Raw genomic sequence first — 13598 nt, 5'->3', positions numbered from 1 at the left:
TTCTGCCACAGATGTCAGTCTCAATGCCAACAACAGAGCCTGCTTCTTATCCTCCTCCGTTTGTCTAGGCAGGAAGTGTCCCTTATCTTAACTCACTGTGGGTGCGAGTTGCCACTATATTTTTATCTGTATTTATTTAATTTTCAGGAATTCATTCGATGCTAGCAGATAACTGATTCATAAACAGTTTCCTGTAGTTTTTTATGCCAATTATTCAGGTGTATTTGTGCTGTTTCGAGGTTGCATTTAATTGGATTGGATAAACTTTATTGTCAAATGTACTGTATGTGTAACATACCACACAGATGAAATTTCTTCCCTCTTAACATAAAACAAGAGGAGCCGCTGTGGGTGTCCGCGCCGCTATCATTACAAAAGTTAACCAAAAAAATGACAAAATAATACAAAACAACACATGAAACACAGACAATCGTGCACTCTTAACCACTTTCCTGCATACACTGTGTTGTCTGAAGCAGTTATAGATTAAAGAGGAGCGAATCAAAATGTTCTTTTCACCAGTGAATCAGTTTGATGATCCGATTGAACCGTTGGAAAATGTTGCTTCAACCCATCGTGTCACGAACATTCGCAGGGTCCGTGTTTGTGATCTTTCCCAATCTACTTTACATGTAATAGTGGAACTGCTGCTTGGAAGAAAAATTACACCTGCAGCTGCTACAACGTGCTGTACACAAGATCGAACATAAAGCTTGCTATTGAATAATAATGCAAACCTGCAATAATTTTTCAATAAATGTTTTCTTTTTTTAAAGTTTGGTGCAGTTAACAAATATTTGTTCTCCATTGTAATATAAGAGAAGCAAGCATGAAACCGTATTTCTATAGGAGCTTAGTAACACAAAGTGCAATGCTGCTTGAGTGTGGTTGTTGCAGTCGACTGGACTAACGGCCATTTGTCTGTCCACTCATATGTGTCCGTTACGAGTCAAATTGCTGAAACAAAGGGGCTTCTGTGCACTGGACGACGACTCTAGCGATTAGCCGGTTGCTTGTTGCTAGCAGCTAACGGCTAGCCCTTAGCACTCTGCACCCTCTTGGTGTCGCGCTCTTTGGTTTGGTTACTGTTAACAGCAAAATGGCGCCTTCTATTCCGGCGCATAGACGTACCACTAAGTATTTTTGACTGCAGACAGGGCTGTTTCCTTGGTGCTCTACCGCACGCGTGCACATAGCCGTTGCCGAGAGGGACTCGTCTGGATCAGGAGATGCACGTCTGCTTCGTGTTTATGTGAACCCGCAGCGCCCGGCTACAGCGTTCAGTTCCCGACTGCTCCGTTTTCACTGGCAGAAAATGGCCGATTGTTAGCACGACTCGCCATGCTAGTAAGTAGCGCAGTGAAACCATTAAAAACGACCGAGCCGGGTTCAGACGTTTGTTTGAACGGTGATATCCAAGGGATTATATCTGGGCTAATCAACAAGTCATTGCTTTACAATTTTCAGCAAAAGCCCCTAGTTAGCTGCCGAGCAACTTCAAACTGGCCGGCTAGCAATTGAGCTAAGACGAAACTGCCGCTGGAGACGCGGACGGAGATTTTGAGTCTAACTTTTCGTTCGTTTTCTCCCTAACATAGAGCATTTAATAGTGGACTCTGACGGAAGCGACATGGAAGTCGAGCCTGCGGTGCTTCATCCCCGCTGGAAGCGTGTCCTAGGCTGGAGCGGTCCTGTGCCGCGGCCCCGTCACGGACACAGGGCCGTGGCAATCAAGGAGTTGATGGTGGTATTTGGTGGAGGTAACGAGGGCATTGTGGACGAGCTGCACGTCTATAACACAGGTACCAGCACCGATCCACGTGAAGAGTTTACTCTTTGGACAATATATAGGGTTTTGTTGTGCTGGGGGGTTGTCCTCTTTAATTACCAAACGATTTGTGGCCGCCTAAGTGATTCCGATTTAAATGCATCCTTCCTGTTCGTACTTCCGGGAACTGTATTCATCTTCGGATGAATTTAAAACGTCGTTGTATGGTTTGAACGTTGACGTGTTAGCCTCACTGCTGGCTTCGTACAATTTGTAGGCAGGATGTCAAAAGAGAAATGGCGGGTTTTACTGAAAACAATATCACGTCACAGCGACACGCCCCTTTGTTTCTGCTGAGGAATAAGTCACTTCTCCGCAATTATGATAAGGCAAAGTCATTAATTCATATTGTTGCTGGATGCTGAAGTGAATATTACACCCCCCCCCGCGAAAAAATAGGCCCATTTTACCCCCCCCCCCCACCCCACCCCCGGGGGGATACTATGCTATTACTATTGAAGTTTTAAATTGTAAACCTTTCTTGTTAGCCAACATGAAATGCATCCTCCGTCCTTCAGTTATGCCCCTTTACATCTCCACGGGTTTCATCTGATGGTGTTCCCATCCCCCCTACTTGTCCCTGTCTGACCTCCCCACCACAGCTACCAACCAGTGGTTCATCCCTGCTGTGCGTGGAGACATCCCACCTGGCTGCGCGGCTTATGGCTTTGTATGTGATGGCACCAGACTATTGGTGTTTGGAGGGATGGTGGAATATGGAAAGTACAGCAACGACCTCTATGAGCTGCAGGTGAGCAGGAACCTTGGTTGATTTGGTCGGGGGTAAAAACTATCATGTGTAGGGATCGGTATCGATAAGATTTTAACAATTCTGGTACTCTTAACGATACCTCTTATTGATCTGAACTGTAAAAGAAGACAAAAAATGGAAACCACAATAAAGTTGTACTTGACTTGACCATGCCATGCCAAAAACTTAAAACATAAGTAAAACGCAATGAAATAAAATGAAAAAAATACAGTATAACAAACTTGGGACTATTTGCTCTAAAATGAGACTAGTAACAAACAAACCTGGTGGCTTTTCTTTCCACTCACTCACTGTCTCTAACTTGACCTCCCCTCCCCTCGATCGCCACCCAAGACAGCCTTGCTCATCTTGTGTCATGCAGTGAACCTTTAAAGCCAGCAACAGGGCGCTTCGAAGTCCTCGATGGCCGTAGTTAGGGCGATGGAACTCTCCTTCTCTAAATTTAGCGCTCCAGTTAGCGGAAGGTTTTTAGCATGATAACAGGTAAAGTATTTCAGGAAACGTTCATTTACCCGAATGTCCGTCGAGCCACAAGCACTTTACTCTGAGCAGCTAATCGGATGCATTCCACTCTATCTTCCATAGATCTAGTTTTCGACACACATAGATACTGAGGTGCTTCTTGTACAATGGGGGACAGGATGACGCTCGGTAGTAGCCAATGGCAAAGCATGTTACGTTCAAGAAACTCGGAGCTGTGAACGAAATAAAAAATCGTTCACTCTTCCAGTAAAACTCAAACTAATAGAGTCACATGTCACCGTTTTGGATTCAATGAGATTAAATAGCAGCACGGACAGAGTTATTCCGTAGTATCGAGCGGGACTTGCTTGTGTTTGCGCCATTGCGGGCTTCCGTATGGCTTCCAGGTTCCGGGTACTGGAAATTCTGTAGTTATGAATGGATCGTTAATGTAATATCGTAGTTGAAATTTTAAGGCATAGGCAGCCATCTTGTTACCTCTGCGTCATAGACGCATAATCACGCGTTAAGTAATCTCACGTGACGAGATTGGTGAGCTCGCCGGAAGCAGACAATTGCCAAGTTGTGTAACATTAAAACAAGTGTTGCGAAAGTTTATTGTGGAGATGTCACGGAGAAAGCAGCTAAAGTTGGATAGTTTTTTGCAATGATAAGTTGACTTTGAAAAAGCCTTGCATCATTGGAAGCGGAGTAGAGAGGAGAATTTATGAACTCAAATACTGAACCATGGGATGAAGTAAGAACTTATTTCTCATCAAATCTTGTGTGCCTGAATTATTAAAAATTTTGCAGCATTTTATTTATAAGAAATTGTAAATTTCCCCAGTGTGGGACGAATAAAGGATATCTTATCTTAAATAAACCTATGATCAATGTATATTATTGTTGTTTGTAATTATCATATGCAATTGATTAAGTAGACCATTTCAGAATTTGAAATTTGGCACTCTCTAAATGCATACCGGGACTCATAGTTTTCTGATCAGCGAGTCCCTGGGACTCGCAGGGCTTAAACTGTAAAATTATAACTGATAGGTTTTTATTCCTGGTGAGGGAATTTCCGTTTGAAAGAAGTCCGTAGATGGGAGTTATATATATACATATATACGGTATATAAATCTGCACAGGATGTTTTTAGCCTAGTGCGTTCTTTGCCTTCTGCATGCAGTCTGATAGGCAGGCACCGAGTTGAATAACCTTCGTTGTAAACACCAGTAGGAGCATTAGAACACGCACTTGCTCTGCCCCATCGGATGAAAGTTTTACCAGCACACATTTAAATAATAGGAGCATTTGCGAGCATACAGTAGTGGGTGTGCTGTCGAGGCCTGCAAATCAATACAGCAGTTTTAAAAAATTCAGCCCCAAAGGCCAGTATACAACCGGGATTCGGTACCCATCCCTAATCATGTGAAAACGGTTATATGATATGAGCAATGAATACCCCCACCAGGCCAGTCGCTGGGAGTGGAAGCGTCTAAAAGCAAAGGCTTCAAAGAACAACCCACCTCCCTGCCCTCGTCTCGGTCACAGCTTCTCTCTGATTGGAAGTCGCTGCTTCTTATTTGGAGGACTTGCCAATGACAGTGAAGATCCCAAGAACAACATTCCCAGGTAAGAAGTGTGATTCGGTCATCCACAGATGTATTAGTTGATCTGTGAAGGATATCATATAAGCGCAGCGCAACAGAAGTTAACACCAGGTTCACCTCGGACTTTTCCTCCAGGTACCTGAATGACCTTTACTCCCTGGAGCTGCGTCAGGGATCCAGCGTGGTCAGCTGGGACATTCCAGTGACCTCAGGGCAGCCACCGCCACCAAGAGAGAGTCACTCGGCTGTGGTGGCGAGCGGGTGTCGAGGCAATCGTCTGATTATCTATGGGGGGATGAGCGGCTGCCGGCTGGGTGACCTGTGGGTGCTTGACATTGGTGAGACCACATACACAATGACACCACGCCGTTGCCAGGACATGGGATGTATATGCAATGAAAATAAATGTGTTCTGATGTCACAGACTCACTCATCTGGAGCCAACCAGCACTCAGTGGGAATGCACCCTTGCCTCGTAGCCTGCATTCGGCCACCACTGTCCATAACAAGTAACGTGGCTCAAACAGCTGGTTGGTTAGCTTTGCTCAAATGAGCTTAGCTTCTATCTCACCTCACCGTTTCCACCTGTCTGTCAGGATGTATGTGTTTGGTGGTTGGGTTCCTTTGCTGATGGATGATGTCAAAGTGGCAACACATGAGAAGGAATGGAAATGCACCAACACACTGGCCTGCCTCAATCTTGGTAAAAATGGGCGCGCGCACACACGCTCACACTCACACACACGATTTGATTGTTATATGTTTGAAAGAGGATGTGCTCAAAGTGTGTGAGGCGGTATAACCGATCCAAGGCAGACTCAAGTGTTCTACCTTAATAAGATTGAATGGCCTTCTGTGTGGACAGACACGCTTTGTTGGGAGACGGTGCAGATGGACAGCACAGAGGAAAACATTCCGCGAGCTCGCGCCGGCCACTGCAGCGTGGCCATCAACTCCAGACTCTACATATGGAGCGGGAGAGATGGATACAGGAAGGCTTGGAACAACCAGGTGTGCTGCAAAGATCTCTGGTACTTGGAGACAGGTGGGTGACTTGTGACTGTTTACAGGGCATCCCACCTCCCTCTCAATCGTTTGAATTAGCTCCACGTCTGTGTCCTCAGAGCGTCCCAGTGCTCCCTCCCGGGTCCAGCTGGTACGAGCCAACACATCGTCTCTCGAGGTCAGCTGGGGACCATCGCAGACCGCTGATACCTACCTGCTGCAGATACAGAAGTACGACATTCCCGCCACGTCCGTGGCAACCGCGGCTGTCTCCTCACTGGCCGCAGCAGCCAGCTCTCTCAAGAGCTCTTCCCCTGTTGGACCCAGTTTGACAAACCAAACCTCCCGCATCACGTTAGTCCCCTCCCCCACAGCAGCTGTACCTGCAAAGCCACTGGCTGCTACCAAAAGTCCAGGTAGGGTGGATCGATCTCTTTTTGGTTCTCCATTACTTTTTGGTTCTGAGTACCAAAGACATTAGTTTTCTTCCACTTATTCTGTTCATGGTCCCTGGTGAGCTGGACTGGATGAGACGTGCGGTACACCCTAGACCCGTGGCTAATCAGTCACAGGGCACATTCACATTCAGCATTCACACTCATTCACAATCTAGCACCAGTTTAGGACAATATGAAGTCTTTAATTAACCTAACGTATGGTTCTGGGACGTGTGAGGAAGCCAGAATACAGAATGTTGTTTGTTTGTTTGAGGCCTATGTAACTTGACTTTTTGTATTTATTAATATGAGAACTTTTTGAGGCTAATAGGTTTGAAGCATATCAAGCAGTAGCCACTGACTCCTCTTCAACAGGGTTGTTCTTTCTACAGCTGTCCTGAAAGTGGCCACTCCAGGAGCTACAAGTAGCGCCTCACTTGTCACGGTGCGGCAGGCTACGCCAAAAGTTGCCGTGACGACAATTCCTGCCGGCGTTCGCATGATGGTGCCTGCCCAAGTTGGACAAGCCACAGTAAGTGGACTTGTACTTTTCATTTTTACATAAGCAGAGACGCAAAGCGTTCTGATTTTGTCCCTTTTTTTGTTTTGGGCAGTTGCCGTCTGTTCCGCTGTTACTAGAGTGGAGAAAAATACATTATGGATCATTGCAGAGAAAACTTTTTTTGCACAGAGTTAACAGGGATGCCAATTGTTCCGCGGGCAGTTCCCTTCTGTTTCATTGTTCAGCGGGGATTGAAAATATTCTGGTAGTCACAAAACAACATGCACGGTAGATGAATTTGGAGTTCGCAAGTACCGTATTTTCACGACCATTCAACGCACCGTATGGTTGGGCGCAGTCTCATTAATGGGTGACATTTCTGTATTTTACACAAAACTCTAAATTGTCCCTAGGTGTGAGTGTGAGTGCGAATGGTTGTTCGTCTCTGTGTACCCTGCGATTGGCTGGCAACCGATTCAGGGTGTCCCCCGCCTACTGCCCGGAGACAGCTGGGATAGGCTCCAGCACCCCCCCGCGACCCTAGTGAGGATCAAGCGGTTAGGAAGATGAATGAATGAATACACAAAACATACGCCAGCTTAAACATACGGCATACATGCGCGCACGCTAACATGTTAGCTTGAAGCATACGGTAGCATGCCAAGACATACGGATACACGCTAAAACACGTTTTTAAAAAGGCAACAAAAGCAGAACTGAGTTCGGGTGTATTTTATTTAGCCATCGTACAATGTTCTCTCATTTTTCGATCAATCATCACCCAGAAATCCATCAAAGTCCTCATCCTCTGTATCAGAAGCAGAGGACTGCACATCCCAGTTGTCATTGAACGCATCACATGCTAAAGTGTGAGTTGCTACGCATTGCCGAGCGGAAAGAAGGAGCAGCAACAGCAAAGTCAAAATTTCTCTCGTGTGAAGCTTTCCCACATTTGAAAGTAAAGAACACAGCGAAACATGGTGGCAGCGCGCGTGTGTGTGTAGAAAGAATTGAACAATTGTGCAAGTACCGTAATCCATCAAAAACGCCGCGTTCCCTCTCGTTGTCACAGTCACTCTCATTGCCATGTGGCTCCACAGAAGTGATGCCGGCTTTGCCAAAAACTCGAACAACAGTGCAAGCAGACACGTACATGCCATCGATCATCCATTGTTCCCATGCCGTTCGCAACTTTACTTTGAACGTCCGGTTGATGCCGATGTCCAGCGGTTGGAAGTTCTTTAGTCAAGCCTCCGGGAATAACGGCAAGCTCAGAGTTCATTTGCTTGACTTGGTTTTTCACCGCTGCTGTGAGATGGGCACGCATGCCAAAATCATAACCGATGGCTTGAAGTTTGAACTGAGCTTCGTAGGTGTGTCTCTTTGTCAAGAAACCAAAACCAGAGTTGTTTTGCAACAATGCACATTGCCACACTCTATACAGGTGGTGGTACCTGCTTGCGGCGTCCCTTCAGCGTGCACTTACACGCCCACCCTTCACCCATTGGCGGACTGCTCCCCAGCATGCATGTCCTCTCTCACGTCTGCCTTCTCTCTCTCTCTCTCTCTCTCTCTATCTCTATCTCTATCTCTATCTCTATCTCTATCTCTATCTCTATCTCTCGCTCTCTCCCTCTCCATATATGTATATATACACGCCCACCCTTCCATGATTGGCCGACTCCACAGTTACTGCCGCCTTTTCTCTGTATAAACAGCGTGTCGGCTGTCAGTCAGATTTCGGAACTCAGCGCATACAAAAGACGCTCTGCATCATAAGGCGTCCTGTCCATTTTGGAGAAAATTTAAGACTTTTAATGGCGCCTTATAGTCATGAAAATACGGTAAGTCTGTAAATACTGCGCCGTGTCATTGGCTGACATAAGATTTGGTCTTTACCAGGACAATGTGTGTTGATGTCATCGACTTGACCATGTGCAAAACTAGCTTTGTACCTCCACAACTCTGTAACTGCAGGCGTCTGGCTGGCATGGTGGCTTAAATAAAGCAGCCGCTCCTCTAGAAGTCCCTCACCATCGCCTCCATGGTGGTGACGAAGGATAGATTTGACAAGTATCATCACAAAAGGAGGACGAGTACTAGTTATTTACAGTGGAAGACATGCTAAGGCTAAATTAAGGAAAAACAGAATCTAAGCTGGTGTGGCACAGTTGGCGACTGGTTAGCACGTCCACCTCACAGCGCAGACGTTGTGGGTTCGAAATAGCCCCTGGCCTTCCTGTGTGTAGTTTGTATGTTCTCCCCGTGCCTGCATGGGTTCACCACTCCATGGTGTATCCCGCCTATTGCCTGATGACAACTGACATAGGCTCCAGCACACCCTCAACCCTCCTGAGGATAAGCGGCTCGGGTTGATGAATGGATGGATCAATCTAGGCTATTGTTAAATGTAATCACGGAACACTGGAATAAATTATGTTCAAACCTATTTCCAATTAAGTTTGGACGTTAAACATACGTTAAACATAAAAAAAGAGAATAAAATGATTTGCAAATCACCTTCAACCTCAATTTCATTGAATACACTGCAAGACAAGATATTTAATGTTGAACGTTTTTTGGGGGTGGGGGTGGAAATAATCATGATCTTAAAATTTTATGGTTGGCAAAAAAATTTGAGGAATGCCCATCAAACTACAATTTCGAACAACACAAAGGTGAACAAGCTAACTGGGAACAGGTGGGTGCCAACAATAGGCATAAAAGGAGCGCCTTCAAATTGCTCAATCATTCACAGGTAAAAATAAGCCGAGGCTAACCAACTGTGTGAGAAAATAGTCACACAGTTTAAGAACAATATTCCTCAGTGTACAGTTGGAAGGAACTTAGGGGTTTCATCATCGACGGTTGATAATAATCATCAAAAGAATCTGGAGAAATCACTGAATGTAGGCAGGAAGGTCAAATACCAACATTAAATGCCCATGACCAGCGATCACTAAGGTGGCACTGCATCAAAAATGCAAGTAAGTCAACCAGGTGTGACGGATATCGCTACTTGTGCTCAGTAAGACTTGAGAAAGCCAAGCGTTACTCAATGCAGTTCAGCACTACATCCATAATGCAACTTAAAACTCTACTAGAAAAGTGTTCTGTGATGTCATGAGTCCACATTTCAAATGTATTTTGGAAATTGTGAATGGCATGTCCTCCGGGCCAAAGAGGAAAAGAACCATCTGGACAGTTCTGGAGGCAAAGTTCAAAAGCCATCATCTGTGATAATTTGGGGCTGTGTTGCAATGGCATGTGTGACTGACACATCTATTCAGCCAATTTTTTTCGAACGCACAATGCAGGAAACGAAGAAACTATTTTGCCAGGTGTGTTTCTCAACACTAGCAGTTCAAGAAAATCAGATAATATCTCTGGGATTTCTATCAAATGTGACTTCTATCCACCGAATTCCGACCCCACATGAGCCTTCGCATGAATTACTTCTAATGTAGCAAAATCGGAGTTTTGTTTGCATGGAAGCTGTTTGTTTGTCCACTTTCTATGACAGTTACAAACGTTAACAATGTCGGAACGCCAGTTGTTGCCGCCATTTTCTGAACCGCTTTATCCTCAAGGGTCGCGGGGGTGCTAGAGCATATCCCAGCCGTCTTCGGACAGTAGGCGGGGGACACCCTGAACTTGTTGCCAGCCAATCGCAGGGCACACAACGATGAACAACCGTTTGCGCTCACACTCACATCGAGGAACAATTTAGAGTGTTCAATCAGCCTGCAATGCATGTTTTTGGAATGTGGTAGGAAAGCAAGAGAGGGGAATCCCGCCCCATACATTTTGTTCATAAGCAAGGTCGCGCCAACAGTTAGTTTCCCACAGTTCGTTATACAATACAATACAATACAATACAATACATGCTGATTTATATAGCGCTTTCACAACAGCGGCAGCTGTAACAAAGCGCTTAACAAAACGGTTAACATAAAGTAAAATAATAAACACAACAACATAAAACACAACGTCATATATATATATATATTATAATTTTTCAGTTGGTAAGGCATCGGTTTGGCGTATGGGAGACGGTGGTTCGAATCCTGCTTGGGGCAACAAAAAAAAAAGAACACATAACACCATCCAGTGTGGGTCCTTGGGCAAGATCCTTCACGCTAATGCCTACCTCATACAATGATGAGAGACAAGAAAATGACTGACATGCCGGCTCAGATGTCGCCCGGCCAAACAAGGTCTGCGTCAGATACTGGGGAACCAGAGCACCTTGAAAAATGGGCTACTGGAACAAAGCGGAGATGGGCGATATACGATAACATGGCTCTGTTGGAATACTACTACTCAAGCAACCCTAGTCAGAGGGGTTACATGCAGAGAATGTGGGCTGAATGGTTACTTCGTAACCCACAGTCACGGTTGACCACGAAACAACTACTGGAACTCAGTGTTCCAACATCCACAAACAGCAACGACTGTCACAACTTGAGATTGATGAGGTACAATGCAGGTTCCATGGTGAAGGGCCTCAGGCTTCCAGATCAGAGAGTGGGAGGCAAGCCACAATGAATGCAGATAATGAGATTGGGAGGCCAGCCCCAATGAATGAAATGCTGAGCGAGGTAGCAACTGACCTGAAAGCCAAGATCATGGCGAGAATGAAAGCTGGGCAACCTAGAAACCGATTACAACGGCTAGGTGAAGTACCACCTGAAAGTCTCATGGAAAGTGTGAATGCAGCACTGAGGGCGATCCCTACCGTAAAGAACATGGAAACCAATGAGCTGATATACGCTTTAGCATCACTGATCCTAGAGATGCTTGGCTATCAGAGCAACCATGGAAGCCATGAGATATGTTACCCACCATGGAAAAGACGGTTGGAGACCAAGATCAAGGCGGCTCGGAAAGATGTTAGTCAATTGACGGAGGCCCAGAGAGGTGTGATGAAAAGGCTGATACCCGAGAGGTACATCCAGATGACCATACCTGAAGCACTCGAAACTGCCAAACAAAGGCTCCAAGCCCTGTCCAGCCGCCTAACGCGGTACACGAAAGAGACTGAGGCCAGGCGAATAAACAGGCTGTTCGCAACACAACCTGCGAAAGTATACGCTCAGTGGCAGGGTCCTAACAACAGAGCTGACACACCAAGACTGGAAACTGAAAGGTAATGGAAAGGCATAAGGGAGAAGGAGGTAGCACATAACAGCAGTGCACAATGGCAGGTGACCCTGAGAGAGGAGCACAGCATCCTCCCTGAACAGAACCCAGTTACCATAACAGTGGCAGACACACCGGAAAGAGTCTCAGATATGAAGAACAGCACCAGGCCCGGACATGGTCCACACCTACTGGCGAAAGAAAGTCACAGCACTCCATGAGCGCCAAGCAGCACAAATGAACCAGTTCTAACCACTTTTCCATCACACGCTTTGTTGTTTGAAGCAGTTTGTTATAGCAAAGTCTTTTTGACTATTTTAATCTGGTCAATAGAATGAAGTTTACATCATAAAGGTGTTGGTGTAAGCGCAATCAGCAAATAGAAAATGAATTACATGAAATCGGGACTTTGAAATGTGAACATTGTATGGGTTTAAACGTTAACGGTGTAGGTTGAAACGAGTTTCGACTCTATTGATATTGAATCTGGCAAAATATACAGAATGTTGAGCAATGTTGATAAGGGTTGGTATTTCTGCATGAGGAATAAAATGACATCCCGTTTGTTATTTGCTCTTAGCCAATTGGCAGCAGTCCACAAATGAGTGGAATGGCCGCATTGGCAGCGGCGGCTGCAGCTACCCGTAAGATCCCGCCAGCTACTGCGACTGTGCTCAACGTCCCGGCAGGGGCCGCCATCGTGAAGACCGTGACAGTCAGTCCCGGATCCGGCAGTCTTCCTTTAACAGTGGTAGGTAGGCTTCATATAGTTGAAGTACACATGACATGAGCAAACGAATTCCAGTCCTTTAGACTTCTCTTCTGGCAGGTGAGCAACCCTGCAACTCGTATCCTAAAAACTGCCGCAGCTCAGGTGGGCGGAGCAACCATTGTCTCAAGCCCTGGGGCAGGCAGCCGACCAATTATCACAGTGCACAAGTCTGGAACGGTGACGGTCTCCCCGCAGACGGTGGTGGGGGGAATCGCCAAGACCTATACGCTCGTTAACAGCCCACTGGGCGTGGGAGCGAGTGGCACTGTGGTGAGTGATGTCATTTGATGCTCATCTCAAACTTGTCAAAATGTACATGTTTTGATCTTACCCTGGTATAATTAGTAACACACAAAGCTTGTTAATGTACTAATTTCAATTGTTTATGTGTAACATATGTAAGAGGATGGTCATGGGTTTAGCGTTAAAAAAGAAAAAAAAATTAAAAAAGAATCAGTCATGGTGCCAGATTATTCTCAATATTTAAATGGATGAGTGTGGTAATAGCTATTCCTTATAGTCCCATATTATAATTCGAGGAATTAATGTTTTGGTAAGTGTTCGTACTTGTACTTGTTAAGTCATAGTCTTATTAACAATCCCCAGTCACTCACTTTGGTTTGTGCTTAATACTTAAAATGGAGCGAAAGCCATGTGCGTATGCCAAAAAAGATCTGTGATCTTCTTGGTCAGTTTGCTCAGTCCACTGATAACATACTTTTTCTGATTTTTCAGATCAGCAATTTGGGAAAGGTGATGTCTGTGGTACAGGCTAAACCTGTCCAAAGTGCGACCGGTCAGACAGGGAGCAGCTCTGTCGCGCAGATCCTCCAGGTACTTTTTAGAGCCCAGTTTTGCCATTAAGTCACTGAGTGCACTCTAACCATATTTGTGTGCATTAGGCGAAGGGTGCCCTCCCGACTGGAACCATCTTGAAGCTGGTGAGCTCTGTAGACGGCAAACAGACCACTGTGCTAAGCAGCCCGCAGGCTGGCTCTGTTGTAACCAAACCTGGTGCGACCATCATAAAGACCATCCCTGTGTCTGCGCTGCAGGGGGGGGCAG

At 45.7% G+C, this 13598-nt stretch overlaps 1 protein-coding gene across 2 annotated transcripts in view; it reads left to right on the top strand.

The window, feature by feature from the left end:
• Positions 1-858: 858 nt before the first annotated feature.
• hcfc1b (host cell factor C1b) overlaps positions 859-13598 on the top strand; it is a 56509-nt gene continuing 43769 nt past the window's right edge. For both annotated transcript variants that reach the window (XR_007961439.1, XM_052058688.1), the window contains exons 1-14: positions 859-1347; positions 1599-1802; positions 2431-2579; positions 4537-4697; positions 4811-5013; positions 5100-5184; positions 5272-5378; positions 5541-5720; positions 5800-6096; positions 6510-6649; positions 12342-12512; positions 12591-12803; positions 13269-13367; positions 13436-13598. Coding sequence is in view for 1 of the 2 variants with exons in the window: in XM_052058688.1 (XP_051914648.1) it covers positions 1631-1802; positions 2431-2579; positions 4537-4697; positions 4811-5013; positions 5100-5184; positions 5272-5378; positions 5541-5720; positions 5800-6096; positions 6510-6649; positions 12342-12512; positions 12591-12803; positions 13269-13367; positions 13436-13598 (2140 nt within the window). In the remaining variant the exon portion in view is untranslated. The remainder of the gene's footprint in view (positions 1348-1598; positions 1803-2430; positions 2580-4536; positions 4698-4810; positions 5014-5099; positions 5185-5271; positions 5379-5540; positions 5721-5799; positions 6097-6509; positions 6650-12341; positions 12513-12590; positions 12804-13268; positions 13368-13435) is intronic.

The sequence above is a fragment of the Hippocampus zosterae genome, chromosome 2, assembly GCF_025434085.1.
Source record: "Hippocampus zosterae strain Florida chromosome 2, ASM2543408v3, whole genome shotgun sequence".
In the NCBI taxonomy this organism is placed as follows: Eukaryota; Metazoa; Chordata; class Actinopteri; order Syngnathiformes; family Syngnathidae; genus Hippocampus; species Hippocampus zosterae.
The sequence above is the reverse complement of the archived record's forward strand: the minus strand, read 5'-3'. Positions and strand labels throughout refer to the sequence as shown.